General features: G+C 58.6%; 1 protein-coding gene across 1 annotated transcript; it reads left to right on the top strand.

Moving 5' to 3' along the window:
• Positions 1-1,266: 1,266 nt before the first annotated feature.
• RRP1 (ribosomal RNA processing 1) lies at positions 1,267-16,982 on the top strand. The gene is made up of 13 exons (XM_032631498.1): positions 1,267-1,481; positions 2,686-2,768; positions 3,964-4,021; positions 5,724-5,809; positions 7,279-7,340; positions 9,725-9,854; positions 9,943-10,007; positions 10,216-10,352; positions 13,129-13,214; positions 13,854-13,951; positions 14,117-14,136; positions 15,034-15,144; positions 16,445-16,982. The coding sequence occupies exons 1-13, from the start codon at positions 1,349-1,351 to the stop codon at positions 16,669-16,671; spliced, it is 1,296 nt and encodes a 431-aa protein (XP_032487389.1). The 5' UTR covers positions 1,267-1,348; the 3' UTR covers positions 16,672-16,982.
• The last annotated feature ends 854 nt before the right edge of the window (positions 16,983-17,836 follow it).

Below are 17,836 nucleotides of genomic sequence, written 5' to 3' on the forward strand. Positions count from 1 at the left end.
GGAGGGTTCCCATCACCGTAACTGTGATAAGAGTGCCTCACTGGGTCTGAACCGTTTGTACAAACAACACAGCCTGTGCTGAACACCTGTTCTCTCTCTGTAAGTCCGGAGTTTCCGTGTGTGTCTGTGCCTAGCTCATAATAAAAACTGGGCGCTTTTTTTTTTTTTTAAATTAACATTTTGGCTGTGCTGCTCAGCATTTGGGAGCTTAGACCACCTCCTACAGTGGAATCGCAGAGTCTTAACCACTGGACCACCAGGGAAGTCCCAAAAAAACCCTGGGCTCTGGTCTCTAACAAGCTCCTTCTGACATTTAATGCGTTTTCACAGCTCTTTGCTGGGAAGGTAGCTCGCTCTACAAGCCTTTTCCCTGTGCCTTGAATCCTTTTGCCATAATAAATCATAGCCATGGGTCTTCCTAGCGAATCAATGAATCTGAGCGTCTTGGGTCCCTGACACATGGCCCTTTACAGAAAAAGTCTGCTGAGGACCATTCTACATAAACACCATTGTTATACCTAAGAAAACAAACAATAATTCTGCAATATAACCTAACCTCTAGTTTCTATGCAAGCTTTCCAGTTGTCCCCCAAATTATTTTTTGGCTTATTTTAAAAAATCAGAGTCCAGTCAAGATTTGCATATTGCATGCCCTCCTTTACACATGCTTCACCCATGCCTTCGTTCATGACACTAACTGTGAAGCGTTGCGGACTGTCCCAGATGGGGTCCGCGATTCCCTCCTCGTGCCCCGTGCGCGGCCTTCCTGTGTCCAGAGGCCGGGCGCGGACCTACAGGCTGGACGAGGCCAGTGCAGCTTGCCCCATGGGTGATGCTGCCGCAAGGTGGGGCACCGGCCGGCGGCGTCAGGCCACTGCGGGCTGGGGCGATACTCGCGCGCCCCCACTCCCCGACCACCTTCCCCCCGCGTCGTGGCATTTTGTGATGACCTTGGCTGACCCAACATTCACTGGATTCACTGGGGGCTTTCTTCTGCCTGTGCTCGCTGGCGTTCTTTAATAAAGAAGTGCCTTCCCTCAGCAGCCTGGGGGGAAAACTACGGCACCCCCCAACTCTCCAAAGGCTGGCAAACACTAATGACCTCCTACCCGCCGAGGTAGTCAGATGGATTTGTCATTCCGGGCCCGGCCACTAGAGGGCGGTGGCGTGCGGCCCGGGCGAGGCCGGCGCGGGCGCGTGACGTCACGCTGAGTCCAAGACAGGCCGGCGCGGGCGTGTGATGTCACGCGGCGCCTGGAAGAAGCCGGCGCGGTCATGTGACGTCACGTCGTGCGCCCAGGCGAAGTGGTGCGGTACCTGATAACCTGGGGGTCTCGGCGCGGTCGCCATGGGTCCGCGGGTGCAGCTTCCGCCAGAAATCCAGCTGGCGCAGCGCCTGGCAGGGAACGAGCAGGTGACCCGAGACCGGGCGGTGAGGAAACTCCGGAAATACATTGTCGCCAGGACTCAGCGGGCCGAAGGTGGGCGCGGGGTTGGCGGCATGTGGGAGGGGGCGCCTCGGCGGACGGGCCGGGTGGGGGTCGCGGGGCGGCCACCCGGACTGGGGGACCTTCCAACCTCGTGGAGTCTCCACGTGGTCGGGCCGAGTGGGCGGGGCCTGCGGCGATGCTTACACCAGTCACCCGCTTCCCGCTCGTGCTCCCGCCTGAGCGCTTGGCCCTCTGCCCCGTCCTCACCTTGGCTGCCCTGAAGGTGCGCGGCGCTCACCTCCTGCTGCGGTGGGCACGTGTCCCTATGAGGAGGCTCCGCCTCCCCAGCCCCTTATTTCCTCTTCGCAGTTAAGACCTGCTTTCCTCTGGGAACCGGTCCCCTTATCAGCCCATATATTCCGCTATCCCTGCTACCCACTGTTTGGGCACCCTGTGTTTTTTTCTCAGAGCGGCATTTATCACTGTTGGTAGTCTTTTTCTTGTGTAATTATTGGGTTGTCGTCTGAGTTTCACGTAGTGTATAGTCCTCAGAGAACATGCTTCCTAAGTGATTCTCAAAATGTGGGTCTCAAAACGTGGCCCCATCAGCAGCTTCGGCATCACCTGGACATTTGTTAGAAATGCAAATTCTTGGGTCCCATCCCCGTACTGCTGAATCAGAAACTCTGACAAGTGGGCCAGAAATCCGTTTTAAGAAGCCCTCTGGGTGATGTGATCCTGTTGCTAAGTCTGAGAACCACTGCTCTGGAGCAGGGTGCCAGACACGTAGTTAGGACCTCAGTACATACTTGTTGGGTGATTTTATATGTTCAGTATCTGCCTTCATAACGACCCTGAATGAGGTAACTTGTAATTTTAAAATTTGAAAAGTGCACAAAGCCCAGGTGTAACGCCGGGTGAGTTGTTGCCAACAGACTCACCTGAGTAGACACCATCCAGACCAGGAAATGGTGATTCACTCAATTTTGAATCGACAGAAATGGAGTACAGCGCCTGTTACTTGTAGACTCTCGGGAAATGTTTATTGAATGAATGAAATGACAGTTATCTGGGGGAGTCCTTCCAGCCATAGGCCCAGCAGGTTCTGAGTTGGGAGGATGGCTTGAGAGGGAGGGCCGGGTACCTTTACAGTAAGATGACTTCGGTCTAGTTCAGGCGTTCACATTTCTCTGGCTGTGTTCTGGCACTAAAAAGCTGGGTTCATCTGTTCTGAGCGTTGCTGTTTTTGGTGCAGGTGGTTTCACTCATGACGAGCTGCTGAAGGTGTGGAAAGGACTGTTCTATTGTATGTGGATGCAGGACAAGCCACTCCTCCAGGTGAGTGCCTGGGAGGGTACAGAAGGAGCTGGGGCAGCAGGAACAGTGGGAGGACAGGCGAGCACGTTGTCGACCCTCATTTTACTACTGCAGACATGCTGGGCAGGGTTTTACAGCTTCCATCCTTTTTGTGCTTTAATGGCCGGAGGGGCCGGGGCCTTGGGTTACAGTGAGTCTTGGCTTGCTGAGTGGAGCCCCGCAGCAACACTGTTGAATGCCAGTGTGCGTCATGGCTGAAAACCGGGTTGTCTGTTCTGTGTTTGTCAGAGATGGCAATGAAGTGCCGAAATGCTGGAAACCAGGGGACGGAATTCACGTCTTCTGAGACGAGGATTTTTTCTGCTAGCCTTTTTTAGCAAAACAGACTTTAGAGCAGTTTTGGGTTCCCAGCAAAATGAGAGGAGGAGCTACTGAGGTTCCCCCCCCGCACAAGCACAGCCTCCCCCGTTATCAGCCGTACCAGAGTGGGACCTTTGTCACCGTCCGTGGACCTACATGGCACGCGATCATCACCCAGAGTCCATAGCTTCCCTTAAGGTTCACTCTTGGTGACGTACAGTCCGTGGGTTTGGATAAATGTACAATGACGTGCATCGTCATTGTGGTATTTTACGGAGTAGTTTCACTGCCCTAAGATGCTAGTCTTTTTAGAAGTGTTTCCCAGCGGGAATTGTTTACTGTTCAGAATCACCTGGGCGGTGACGGTACTTATTTAAAATGCAGATTCCCGCGCTGTATTCCACGCCTGATAAACGAGAAGCTCTCGGGGGAGGCTCTGGAATCGTCTGTTTCGCCAGTGCACTAGGTGATACCTGGCACAGTGACACAGGCAGGCAGCTGGTAACTTACGGGGTCTCATCGGCCCCCTTCTGCTGGTCAGGTGGCTGTGTGCTCCCAGGCTCCTGCTCTCCCGCCCCTTCCTTTGTCAGCCTCCGTTGCTCAGGGTTCAGCGTCGGTCATGCGGGCAGTCCCTGCCCTTGCTTGTTGTGAGGTCCTATGGGCCCTGGCCTTCAGGGGAGGCCTCTCGCGGCCAGTGTGAGACTTGCAAACCCCAGGCTCGCTGGGCTGCGAGGCCCCGTGGAGCCGGACCCCGCGACGAGTGAGGACAGTTGAACGTCTATCTTACTGCCGTTGCTCGTTGCTGTACAATCACGTTTGCTCAGGACTGAGGGCGTTTGTTTTGTTTCCTGTGCAGGAGGAACTTGGCAGGACCATTTCCCAGCTCATCCACGCTTTTCAGACCCCAGAGGCCCGTGAGTATCCCCGCCATGGTCGCGCCCAGCCCCTGGACACGAGGCCTGTGTCTGAGAGCGGGAGTGAGGGCCCCGTCCCAGCTGGCGTCTGCCGGCGCTCACGTGGGAGATGCTGTTCTGTTTGTCCTGCACGTGTTTGCTCACTTGCCCAGAGGAGGCTCAGTTCAGGAGTCTAGAGGGCTAACCCTTATATTTCAGACTTACAGAGGAGAGCGGTGTAGTGTCCGCAGCTGTCCGACTGAATCTCCCCTGATGGCGGTGAGGTTCCTGTAGAGCATCTTTCTAACTCTTGGCGTTCTTGTTCTGACCAACTTCAGCCGTTCTCAACCCTGCGGCCTGCCCGTTGTGTCTTTAGAAATCCTGATGTCTAGACCCTGGTCCCATTAGGTCAAGCTCGGGGGGTGGGGCCTGGGCGCCAGCATCTGCGACACCCCCTGCCCTGCTCCGAGGGCAGCTAGGGCTGGGCAGCGTCACTGCATGGACCCCGGGACCGTTGCTGGCGGTGCCCCGGCCGTGTGGGTGGGTTTAGTTCAGTTATGCTTAAGCTGGCAAAGTAGTCAGAAGTAGGGGGTGTGTGGTTACAGGAACTGCGTTTGAGTAATCGCTGGAGGAGATCCGTTCTCTATAACTTTTACCTTCTAAGAACCTCCAGAAGCGTTTCTGTGCTCAGGAGAGGGCCAGGTACAGAGCGTTCACTTGGTGACACTTGAATGAGGTAGTGAACGCAGGCCTGTCCTGTGGGAGATAAGAGGTGCCCTTTGGGGACTTCCCTGGTGGTCCAGTGGGTAAGACTCGGCGCTCCCAAGGCAGGGGGCTCGGGTTCCATCCCTGGTCAGATCCCATGCGCTGCAATAAGAAGTTCGCATGCCACAGTGAGCAACCTGAGCGCTGCAACTAAGAGCCGGTGCAAGCCAGATGATAAATAAATAAATATGAAAAGAAAAGGTGGGGGGCCCTTTGTGTCCCTCCCGAGGGCTCTCTCCTGGGCGTGCAGACGGCCGTCTCCTCCTGTGTCCTCACGTGGTCGCCCCTCTGTGTGTGTCTGTGTCCTCATCTCCTCTGAACGACACCAGTCAGATGGGATTAGGACCACCCCAGTGACCTTCTACCTTAACCACCTCTGTAAAGACTTGTCTCCGAATAAAGTCATATTCCGAGGGATTGGGGGTTAGGGATTCAAGGTATGGGCTGGGGACCTGGTTGAGCCCGTAGCACTCCGGTTCTGACACACTGTTATTGGCAGGGTTTTGTGGTTGATCAGGTGAGTGGATTCAGTGGGGCGAGTGCTGGGGCAGGGCGTGGGTGCCGGGCAGGGTCCTTAGCCCCAGCCGAGGTGGGGCAGCGGCAGTGGTTGCGTGGGGAGAGGCGGCCCGAGCGCTGCTTCTCGTGCTGTGGGGGCTTCCAGTGCTCTCTGCCTGATCTTCAGAGGCTGTGGCTTCAGTTTGCGGTTGTAGCTGGGATTTGCTTTTCTTTCCAAGGTTCTTAAAAGCCCCGTTTTTAAGCCAAATCCGTAGCACTGCTGTCAGCTCAGCACACTCGGGCTCAGCACCCCCGAGGCCGGTGCCATGCGACGTCCTGATAGGGCTTCTTCACGGCCCCTCCCCTCCCCTCCCCTCCCCTCCCCTCCCCTCCCCTCCCGAGGCAGCTGCCGCTTTCCCCTGCCCCCACCCCTGACTCTCTTCTGGCCTTTTCTTTCCACCAGAGCACCTGTTCCTTCAGACGTTCTGGCAAACCATGAACCGCGAGTGGATGGGCATCGATAGGCTGCGCCTGGACAAGTTCTACATGGTGAGGAAGCTGCCTGCCCCCCGCCAGGGTCCCTGCGGTGCTGGGGCACGGCGTCCAGCATCCCGACCCCTGAGCCCCCCACTGCCCCAGCAGTGCCAAGGACCAAGGCTGCTGGGTGGCGAGCGCCCTGCGGTCTGTTCCCTGTGAGCCTAGTTGGGCCGTGAGGGGAGCCTCAGCCTCATGTCGGGTGCGCCTGCCGGGGTTCTGCACAGACTGTCGGTTCAGGGGAGGAGGGTCACAGTTGCCCCTGGGGGAGACTCGGCGGCGAAGCCCTTGCTGCTGTGAAAGCAGAGCTTAGAGCTCGGGCCCTGGACAGAGACCCCTGGGTCTGCTCGAGGGGGGCCGGCTTTGGAAGGTGTTTTTCTCTGGGCAGGGACAGTTTATGCAATAGCGTGCAGAATCTTCCTTGTCTTTCTCCTTTCCTGCGTGGCATTCTGGTGAATTTAGGTTATTGATCTGCGCTCAGAAGTGCAGGGAAAACTGGACTGTGTCTTGCTGCCGGCCCTGTTGAGCTGCACCTTTGTTACTGTGCTGCTGTCCCCTGGGACTGGGGACAGTCCCCAGATGAGTGCTGCTGTCCGAGAGCAGGTGGCCCGATGCGGACACTGGATGGGGCAGCAGCCAGGCCTCGCTGAGCACAGGTCCCCGTCATCTGCCCCTCAGGCCGGCCACCCGCTCCATCTCAGTCCAGGGTTACGCGGTCACCATGTGTGTGATGTCAGGTGTTAAAGTGAGGACAGCTGGTGGGCGAGCGCGGGGCTCAGGAGAGGAGGAGGACGGCGCTGATGCGTGTGGGCAGGCGGGGGGCCGGGCGCCGGGCTTTGCACGGTTATAGAACGCCCGCTCATAATTCAGAGGGGCTGTGTCCCAGGATGCAGTGCTGGGCCTTAGGTCGGGCGTTCTGCTGCTGTCCGTGGCCTGTTCTCCACGACCCACCGTGGCCATGTCTGGTAGCGCAGCCCTGCTCTAGAGGCTGGTCTTCCTGGCGGCACCACAGGTGTCCTCTGTCGCCTTTCACCACTACGGGTCCCCCCTGCAGGCTTTTTGGGTTCATGCCGGCAGGTAGGGAAACCGGGCAGTCAGCCACTGTGCCGGGGATTGTGGGCAGAGAAGGAAACTGGTTTCTCCCTCGGGTGGGGAGAAGCTCAGGGGGCGCTCAGAGGAAACAGTCTCTGGCGCAGACCTGGTGGTTCCGAGGCTCCGCTCTCCTGGCGGAGCTCCACGTCGTCCCGTTTTCACCCTGGAAACAAGCCCGTCCCTCGCAACCGCCGATTGTGGTGTGTGGTCACTCCCCGTGTCCCTGCTGTGAGCCCAACGTCCTGCTACTCTTGGGAGGCTGGGCGCCTCCCGCAGGTCCAGGTCCCCAGCAGCTCTCCAGGGCCTGCCATGTGCAGTGGGGTGCCCAGACGACCTGGGGCAGAGGGGAGGTCTGGGTGGTGCCACTAACGGGGTCTCCTCCTGTGCCACAGCTCATGCGGATGGTCCTGCACGAGTCACTGAAGGCCCTGAAGACGCGCGGATGGGACGAGAGGTCAGTGCCCCAGAGCGGCCTGCGGCGGCCTGTGCCACTCGGCCGGTCTGCGTCTCTCCTCTGCTCATTTGTCAGCTTTATGTTGAAGGGTGACTTGGTGCTGGAAACAGAGGCATTTTTAAAATTAAGTTTGTGCACGTGTTCGTGGGAATGTCTGTTTCAGCCTTGACGGTGAGTTCTTACTGGATCAGAACTAAGTCCTCACCAAAGGAGGCGCAGCTGAGCAGCTGTTCTTGGAAAACCTGGCACCTTCAGCTCTGTCATCGGCAGTCATTGCTCTCAGCTCTACAAATACTTGAGCCGTCCAGACTTCACATTTTTGACGGTGGTGCTTGTGTGTGTCCCTCCAGACTGTAAGGGCCTGTGTTTTCTGGCTCACCTCAGGCCTCCCCTGGCACCTGGCAGCCGGGTGGGATCCTCAGGTTGGGCTGGCCTAGGCTCTGCTGCGTCTTAGCTCCTCCCACAACCCCTCCTGGAGACCAAGCAGGGGCGGGGCTCCTACAGCCTGGACCTGCCCCTTCGCCTGAGGCTCTGCATCCAGGTTACTGCAGCAGGTTTCCGAACCTCCCCGGGGGCAGTCTGAGATCACAACAGAAAGTGGGTTTCTGAGCATTTACATTTTAAAGTTTTTGGAATTAATTAAAATTTAAAAAAATCCTTTTTTCTACTTATAAGTGTGATGGATGTTCATTGTAAAGAACTCAGGAAACTTTTTATAAACATTGAAAAGCAATTTTAACTCCAGCAGACAATTACTTTTTTTTTAAATATATACACATATTTTTTATGGCTGTGCTCTGCGGCTTGTGGGATCTCAGTTCCTCGACCAGTGATTGAACCTGGGCCACGGCAGTGAAAGCGCGGAATCCTAACCACTAGGCTACCAGGGGACTCCCCGACAATTATTGGTACTTTTAAAGTGTTGCCTAATTGCATGGTCCAAAAGAGATGTAGCCGGCTGCTTATTTATTTTACTGAGACTGTGTCAAAACATCTCATATCAGCGTCCGGGTGCTGCGTGGACGGGGAGGGCGGGCACTGGGGGAGAGGGCTTAGAAACAGTGTATTTTGAATTTGTTTGTGATTAAAAAGTGATGGTAAAGGAGTTTATTTTTAAGCCCAAGGATGATAAATCTAGGACCCAGATGTCAGAATACCTGCCAGACTGGAGAATGCAGCTTACGGCCGTGTTATTCTAAGGCTGTCTCATTTTCTGAATAGCAGAGTTTAACTGTCCCTGGCCTGGCAGCCCCCCTGCCCCCATAAAAGGTCAGCAGGATTTGGCCTGCAGTTACTGGAATTACTCTTATAGGTTGAGAACGACTGTGGGTGACTCTACATTTTGGGCAAGGGTGCCTCTTTTAGTGATTTTCATCCTTAAAGTTCTGTGAAGACCTGGGAGTCTCACTCATTTCTGGATTTAGGATTGTGTTATCCGGGGGGTGGCTAGTGACTGAAGCAGGGTTCAGTGTTAAAGGGGCGATTTTATTTCTGTTAATCTTGGGCTTGGGGGTGTGGTTGTTACCATGGAAGTAGTTCCATCCTCATTGTCACTGGTAATTCAGCGCAGAGATCCTTTTGCAGAAACTGGTAGCCTCCCATTGCCCTGGGATAACCAGTCCTGCTTGCTGTATCTGCTCTTTTGGCCTTCTCCGTTCTTAAGAGTAGCGGGCTGTAAGTGTAACATTCCTGTCTGTGTGAAGGTGACTGTTGCCAGCAGCCTGGCAGAGGAGGTCTCTGGCCCCCGGCCTGCCTCCCTTCCGCTGAGCCATAGAAGGCACCCCGGTGTTGTCAGCAGCGGCATTGTCCGGGGAGCTTTTTGGAGGATACGTGCTTTACGGTTCAGGTGCAGGGATCTGTATATTAACAAGCACCCAGGAGTTTCAGGTGCATCTGGGCCACTAAAGACCGGTCTCTGGAGCTCTCTGATCTGGGATTCCCCAGGCCTCTGAGACCGTTGAGACCCACGTGCCTGGGTGAGGTCTGATGTGGCGTGTGGCCATCCACGGGTCCGGTCCAGCAGGACCCGGGAGGCACACTCGTCCCCTTCTCTGGCCTCCGTCTCCCTTTGCGTTTGCTTTGTCCTGGAGAGCCTTCCCGCGCAGTTCCCAGCGGGGACAGTAGGGACACCAGACACGGTGGGCTCTTGCTTTGTAGCCGAGGTTCAGTCCTGCCGTGTGTCGTGGTCCTGGCCGTCGCCCGTGGATCCGTACTCGCAGGAGTCCTCTGTGCCGGCACAGACCCAGGTCATCGGGTCTTCCTGTGTTGGTGGACGGGGCGTCTGCCTGTGGCTGTGTCCCGTCAGAGCCCCCTGCTCAGGCAGAGTGAACCCATCGCCTCGCTGCCCCTCGTGCTGCTGCCGGACTTGCCTTTTCTTGCCCCAGACAGACTGAGCAGCTGCTGGAGCTGCTGATGACAGAGATCCTGCACCCCGACAGCCAGGCCCCCAACGGAGTGAAGAGCCACTTCATCGAGATCTTCCTGGAGGAGCTGACCAAAGTGGGCGCCCACGAGGTGGGTGATAGGCGGCAGGGTGAGGGCAGCGGCCAGGCTGCTTGGGTGCCTGAGGCCCAGGAACTGAGCCCCCGCTCTGTCCCCGCAGCTGACGGCGGACCAGAACCTCAGGCTCATTGGGCCCTTCTGCACGGTCGCCGCCAGGACTCAGGAGTGAGTGCGGTTCCCTCCTGCTCACCTCTTCTGTTCTGCTGAGTCCCCAAGGGGGCTGCCCTTAGGAAATGCTGTGTGCTCACGACGGGCCAGCAGGGGGGCCAGCGGGGCTGAGGGGCTGGGGTCAGGAGAGACGGGCACGGGGAGGAGGTGTTTCTTCCCTGGAGGGTCCAGCCTGACGGGTGGCTGCGGTGCGGCTGCCCCTTAGCTCCCTGGTTTTGCACAATATCACTCGAGGCATCTTTGAGGCGATTGTGGAACAGGCCCCGCTGGCCATCGAGGATCTCATGAAGGAACTGGCGGAGGAGCGGGATGGAGACACGCCGTCCAGGGAGCCCCCTGAAGGTGAGGACTGCGCCCATCTCGTCGGGATGACGGGCCTGCCCTGCTCTGAGCCCGCGGTGGCTCTGCGGGAGCCCTGCCTTCACCTCTTGCCCCGTCCCCTCGATTCTGCCCGCCCCACCGAAGTCCGTGCTCAGCTCTGCAGCCAGGGTGACCTTGGGAACAAGCACACACGTTGTTCACTCTCCTAACCCTTGCCCCGTGGCCGTCCGCATCCTCGTGGCTTTCTGGGCTCTGCTCCTGCCCCGGGGCGTCTGCCCTGCTCTCCCGTCCCTGGCAGGGTCTCTGCCCTCTGTCCCTCCAGGCCCTACCCTGACCAGCCTGTTTAAAGTGCAGCCTCCCAGTGCCTACCCTGCCTCGCTCACTGGGCGTTTCCATGGTGATTCTCACTTTCTGGCATAAGTCACTTGAAGTTACATAAATCACTTGTTCATCTTTCTGGCCTGGCTTCCGCCACCGGATGTCAACTCTGCCAGGACAGGGACTCTTGGCCATGCTGTGTACCTGGTGTTCGGAGCAGCGGCTGGCACGGAGGGGGCGCCGCTAGATCGCGATGGATGAGTGAGTGAGTGAGTGGATGAATGAACGAGTAGAAGGTAGCGCTTGTGAACGTCCCTCTGGGGGCAGGGCCTGTGGGCTCCGCATCAGTGGTGTCCAGGCTGGCCTGTCCACCTTGATGCTAAAGTGGGTCTTCGTGGTTCGCCATCTGGTCTCGTGACTGTCCTCTGGGTGACCTGTGCACCGTATCCTGTGGCTTCAGGGGTGTGTGTTGTCCACCAGCTTCAGGACTTTTCTGCTCTTGCCTTTTGTTGTGGTAAAATACACGTAATGTAAGGTGTACCACCTTGACCATGCGTAAGTGCACTTGTGCAGCCATCACCGCTGTCCATCCACAGAACTTTTCATCTTCCCAAAGTGAATCTGTCCCCGTCGAACACTCCCCGTTCCTCCCTCTGCCCCGCTCAGCTCCTGGCACCCACCGTTCTGCCTCCTGTCTCTGTGAGTCTGACCGTTGATGACTCTGTGGTTCCTGTCAGTAGGATGAGACAGAATTTGTGTTTGTGTCTGTGTCATTTCACTCAGCATCACATCTTCAGGGTTCATCCATGCCGTATCACGTGTCAGAACGTTCCTCCTTTTTGAGGCCTAATAATATTCCATTGTATGTATTTCACATTTTGTTCTCCATTCATTGGTAGATGGAGTCTTGGGTTGCTTCCATGTTTTAGCCGTTGTGGTTAACGCCGCTGTGAACATGGGTGTACAGATATCTGTTTTGAGACCCTGCTTTCAATTCTGTTTGGTCTGTACCCAGAAGTGGAATTGCTGGATCGTATGGTACTTCTGTGTTTAACTTCTTAGGAACTGCCATACTGTTCTCCACAGCGGCTGCATTGTTTTACATGCCCCCCAACAGTGCACAGGGGTTCCAGCTTCTCCACACCCTCGCCAGTGTTTGTTGTCGTCTTTTTTGGTAGTGGCCATCCTCATGGGTGCTAAGTAGTATCATTGTGGTTTTGATTTGCATTTCCCTAATGATTATTGGGAACACCTTTTCATGTGTTTATTGGCCGTCCATATATCTTTGGAGAAATGTCTGTTCAAGTCCTTTGCCCATTTTTGAGTCAGATTTTTTTGTTGTTGAGCTTTACGAGTTCTTTCTGTATTCTGGATAATAACCCCTCCCCAGATACCTGATTTTCCAGTATCTTCTCCCGCTCTGTGGGTGGCCTTTTTACTCTGTTGCTAGTCCCTTTTGATGCACAAAACTTAAAGTTCTTATCAAGTCTGGTTTGTCTAATTTTTCTTGTTACCTGTGCCTTCAGCGTCATATCCAAGACATCGTGGCCAAATCCAATCTCCTGAAGTTTTTGCCCTACGTTTTCCTCTGAGTTTTATTGTTTCTTTAGGTCTTTGGTCCATTTTGAGTTAATTTTTAGTATATGATGGTAGGTAAGGGTCCACCTTCATTCCTCTGCACGGGGATGTCCAGTGTCCCCCCCCCCCCCGCACCATTTGTTGAAGGGACAGTCCTTTCCACACTGGCTGGTCCTGTGCCCTCGTGGAAGGTAGTCTGATGGTAGAAGCGAGGGCTGACTTCTGTGGCCTCTGACTCCCGTGCCCTTGCTGGCGCACCCCTGGGCTTTCTCGTCGGTCAGCACCCCGACCACACTGTCCGGCTCTCTTGGACGTCCTTCCTGGCTCCCCCTTCCCCTCCTCCTCTTCCTCAGTAGCCCGAGTCGCCGGCACAGGCTGACCCAGGGGCCCATGGCGGCCGAGGGCCTGCCTGCAGCCCTGCTGTCGTCATTCTGTGCCATACGTGCCTGTCCCTCTCGGTCACCTGTTGACCGAACCTGTCTTCTGTAGGTAGTGACATCAGGGCCCCAGGTGTCTGGCCAGCGCAAGCTTCCTCACCCGAAGCCTCATCTCGCGTCACCCCTCCATCCAGGCTGCCCCGTGGCTGGACCAGCCGCCCTTCTTCCCCATCCTGGGACTTCCCGCGACTGCTGCCTAAGATGCACATTCATGATCCCCTCCTGGTTTCACTTTTTGGACTGGTCGGGCCCCACCTTCTCTGGGACGGCTCCCTCGTTTTTAGGCCAGTGTGGGCACTGCTGCCCTCGGGGGGAGGCCGTCAGTGCCCCTGCTATCCTGTGCTGTGGGCTCCTGTGCCCAGGTGTGGGCCCTGGCAGGCAGGGCTTCTGGTTCCCAGGTGCTGGGGCCCCGTGACACCTGCGGCACTAGGCGTGTCTGAGTCCCTGGGACCCTTTCGTTCTAGGCTCCGTCAGTGGGGCTGAGCGTGACCTGGGCAAGGAGCAGGGGAGCGACGACGATGAGGAGGACAGCGCCGGCACCGTCCTGCAGGTGGGTGGCTGGGCCCCGCGTGGGCTGAGCTCCCGGTCTCTGGAAGGCAGAGCAGGGTGGCATCCGTCCAGCCGGGGCTTGGAGGAACACAGGTGCCCTGGAGCCTCGTCTGCAGAAAGAAGCGCAGATTTGTTGAAAGTGGAGTTGGGGGCTGGGCGCCGGGAGGCTGGGCTCCGGCTTCACCGTCCGACTGCTGCCCCAGGTCTGCCTGCGGCTCCCCTCGAGGGCGAGGGCGCTGGGGCCGCCAGGGTGACGCGTGCTGAGTGGGGGGTTTTTGAGTCCTCTGACTGTCGGAGTCAGAGCTCAGTGGACAGGATCTGTGACTTGATGAATTAGTAGCACTTTGGGTAGCCTGGGTTAAATTTGTCGGGTTAGTTTTACTTGTTTCCCCTGGAGGGTTGACAGTTGTGCAGAGGCTCACCTCGCGGCCCCTCGTGATCCACTGGGCGGCGCTGCCCTGGAGCGTCTGCTGTCGCATGTGCTGGGGACAGCGTTTGCGGGGGGAGGGGCGGAGCAGCGGGGGACCTTGGGGCACAGCCTTGGCGTGTGGTCCTCGTGCTCTTTCTCTGTGTTGGTTCGCATCCTGGGAGCACCTGTGGGGGCTGACTTTGGCCTCCACGGTGTCTGTCCGTGAAACAGTTCGACTACGAGGCCGTTGCCAACAGACTGTTCGAGATGGCCAGTCGCCGGGACACCCCTCCGCAGAACCGGAAGCGCCTCTACAAAGTCATCCGGAAGTGAGTAGCCCCAGGCCCTCCGCTGTGTCCGCGCCCCTCCGCTCTCTGGTGGCCTCACCCAGGTGGGAGGGCAGCCGTCTTCAGAGCTCGGGCACGAAGGGGCTTCCCGGGGGCGGCTCCCCCCCTCCAGAGGCCGTGGCGGGTGACCGTCTGTCATTCTTTCAGGTTGCAGGCCCTCTCGGAAGGTGAGCATTGGGCCGCCAGGCCTAGACGGCATCTCGTCCTCTTGGGAGTGGATCGGGTGGCGTGTTCTCCCACAGCACGGATGGGTGCAGAGAGGCCGGAGGTGGTGTTTCTCCGGGGGAGGCAGGCTGCGGGCCTCTGCGGCCCTTGTCCTAGTGAAGTGCGGGGGATCTCAGGGCTGAGTGCACGGGAGGGGCCGACCTGGCACCCGAGGACCTGCATTTCCAGCAAGTGCCCGGGCCTGCCGCCCTGCTGCTCGGCGCCGCAGTGCCCAGCTCCACTTCTCGGTGTGTGGCTGGCGGAGCCGGCCTGGCTTGTTCTGAAAGGCAGTTTCCTGGAAGGTTTAGGAGAGAAGGTGTAAGCGTTTCCCAGCGTTTCATTATGAGAAATTTCAGACGCGCGGCCAAGTCGGAAAGGGTTTTACAGTGTGCACCTGTGTGCCTGCCGCCTCGGCTCTGCCGTCAGTTGAGTGTCCTTGTTTTACCGTTTCTTCCTCCCCCGCCCACCCCTCAGCCAGGCTGCGCTCCCAAATACTTCACGCTGGGGTTGTGTTTTTTAGGTGAAATTTACATTCAGTGGAATGCGTGAATACTGGGTGCATCTGGTGGGCTTAGACTGAAGCACACACCTGTGTGACTCAAACCCACCGGGACCCAGAGAGGTCACCTGCCCCTTCCCAACATAAGCGTCTGTAGGATGGAGCAAGACGTGTCCCAGCGCTCCAGGAACCGGCTCTTCCGGGCGCCGTCTGTTGGTGCCCGGTGAGCTGCCCGCAGCTGCGGCGGAGTCCAGCTGGGGCCTCCTTGCCCGGAGCTCGTGGCCGTGGTGCTGGTGGCAGTGGACGCGTAGACCGTAGCCTCCCAGCCCGCGGCCTCCTGATGGCCCGCCTTGGTCTTCAGGCCTCTTCCCCGAGGACGACATCCCAGAAAAAGCCTACAGGAATCCGCGGGGTGGGAGACGGGTGAGGATGAAGAAGCGCTTGTCCGAATCCCAGCTGCAGAACAAGACAGGTAGGCCTGGTGGGTGGGCTGTTGGCCTGGGGCTTCGTTACCTGCGTTCTGTGCTGCCCGCTCATGTCACCTGTGACTGAGGCCTGTTTCCAGGCGTGATTCGCCCTCCCCAGCCTGCTGCCCCCAGCGCCCACTGCCCCTGTGTCCTGGAGATGTGGCACCCTGGCCCCAACGCCCCGCTGCTCAGGGGCTGTTTCTGCTGTCTGGTCCGTGGGCCACTCCCTGCGTTCCCCGCTCTCCTTCCCTGTGGCTCCGGTCTGGTGCCTCTTCCTGACCCTTTTCCATCTTTGATCTGACCTGGTCCGTGCCTCCTCTTGGCGTCTCCCGTGGCGTCCTCCAGGGAGCCCCTAACCTCGCTGCGCTCTCCTTGATTTTAGAGGCTTCCCCGTCTCCCGTCTTCCCTCCCCTCCCCCTTCCTCCCCCTCCCCACTTCCTGCCTCTCCCCCTTCTCTCCCCTCCCTCCCCCAGCTTGTCCACAGGCCTGTGGTTAGAACATGACTGACCTTGCTAAGGGCTGTCGTGTGCTCCTGGCACACCCCAAGCCCTGTACCCACTGTAGACCACTGGGGCTGCCCTCTGCAGTGCGATGGGCTGTGCCCACAGCACCGAGCGGGACAGGAGCCAGAGGCACCCCTGGCTGGAAGGGGACACAGAAGAGGGAGAGGCGGTGGCTCCACCCCCCCCACCGAGATCCCTCCTGTGTCATCCGTGTGTGGTCAACTGGCCCCAAGTCCTGGGACCCAAGTGCCCTTTGAAGGGTCTCTCCGTTCACCCCTGCTCCGGCCCGGGCCAACCCTGTCCAGCTCGTTTCACACCAGGGCCGCTTAGCAGGCGTGAACTGGCTCACATCCTCGTGCCAGGCTGGGCCCTGGACGCTGACTGTCGGCTGTCACGTTGACTGAGAGGCCCGGCCCTGCTTTCCCAGCTGCCCCTTCCGACCAGCGTACCCTCTGGCCCCACGTGCGCTGAGCCTGGGCCCGCCCGCCCCAGATGTCCTGCCTTTGCCCAGTTCCCTTTCTTCTTGTTCTGTCCTCGTGCCGGTCGTCCTAAAGGCCCACCTCCTGGTCAGCCTCCCTGGCGTCAGGAGCCCGAGTAGGTTTCCCTGCCTGATGGCCGTGGAACTCACAGCGCTGCTGGCACAGGCCTCTGTGGGGTCGACGCGGGTCCGCTCCCGAGGCCGTCGGTGCCTCTGCTGAGCACTGTGTGTCCTCTGCCACCCTGGGGCTGGCACCTCAGTCAGCATCACAGCAGTTGGAGCTGGCCTTCTCGACGCCTCATTTACTAGGCCTTGCCATTTCAGGGAGAGCTGCAGAGGAGGCCTCGTGTCCAGACCCGAGCCCGGTATCCGCAAGGCGGCGCCGGAGCGCAGGGGCTGACCCCGCCGTGCCCCGGGAGCAGCCCGGGGGCCGTGGCAGGAGAGGGGCCCCCAAGAGGCGGCGGCGGCCTTGGGCGGGCGCCAGGGCGAAGGCGGCCGATGGCCAGGCGCCAAAGGCGAAAAGGAAGCGGGCCCTGGAGGGCCAGAAGTGATGTCTGCCAGGCGCTCCGGGGAGGATGAGGGGACAGGACAGTCAGGCTGGGTTCCCGAGACTCTGGACACCGACCGCTCCCCGACTTACTGTGTCGGGAAGTGGCAGAGGTCAGGACTCAAGGGGGTTGGACCCTCACTTAGCGCCTGCGTCCCAGAACGTGCTGCGGCTGTGCTGACCTTGGTCAGGCCGGCGGACCCCCGGGACTGGAGCCTCCCTGCAGGCACCCTCCCCAGGCAGGGGACCGGCTGCCCGCCGGGCGTCTGTAAATAAAGTGCCACACGGTGCCTACAAACCAGTCCTGCCCTGGTGCGTTTATGCGGGTTCTCTGGGGGCGTTTGTGTTTTGCACCCGAAGTCTGTTGACGTGGTCCTCAGACACGCTCGGCAAGATGAGGCCGAGGGTTACCAGCGTCGTCTGGACGTGCACTTTATCAGCTCGGGCTGGGAGCTGACAGTGAACCTGTGCTTTGGGCAGGAGGGTCGGTTCCCTGCCCGCCCCTTGTCCGTGACTGAGGCAGAGCTGGATCTGAGGTCCCTGTGGGCGCCTGCACGCCTCCCCTCGCCTCCTTTGGATTCCGTTTCAGCCCTTGGCCCGAGTCCCAGTTAGATGGAAAATAGAAACGGGCCGTAGTGCCGTGTGGGCTCCGGTGGCTCCCAGGCAGGGCTGTGGCCGTGGCCATGGCGAGGGCTGCCCGGGTGACAGGTGCATGCCGCCTCAGTCAGCCAGGCCGGCCTCTGCTGGGCCGAGGTGCGTGCAGCCCGGCGACAGGCCCAGCCTGGGGGGGACCCGTAGAGACCGGAGCCGAACCTCAGCTTCCAAAGCCCAGCCGTGTGTGAGCACGGCCCCGCTGGAGTAGACGCCCGGGGACCCCGTTTTGGTCCAGCTGTGAGGTGTGTGGGGCTGGTGGGGTGCAGGAGTAGGGAGGGTAGTGACAAGTCCCAGAGTCTACGTCCCTTAAAGTTTAAGTGCCTTTCCCCGTTGCCGAAAATAATCAGTAAACAATCTACGATAGGAATAGAAAAGAGTTTTTTGGACGCGCAGGCTCAGCCGCTCCGCGGTATGTGGGATCTTCCCAGACCGGGGCACGAACCCGTGTCCCCAGCATCGGCAGGCAGACTCTCAACCACTGTGCCACCAGGGAAGCCCAGAAAAGAGTTTTATTT

This window comes from Phocoena sinus, chromosome 4, assembly GCF_008692025.1.
Source record: "Phocoena sinus isolate mPhoSin1 chromosome 4, mPhoSin1.pri, whole genome shotgun sequence".
Classification (NCBI taxonomy): Eukaryota; Metazoa; Chordata; class Mammalia; order Artiodactyla; family Phocoenidae; genus Phocoena; species Phocoena sinus.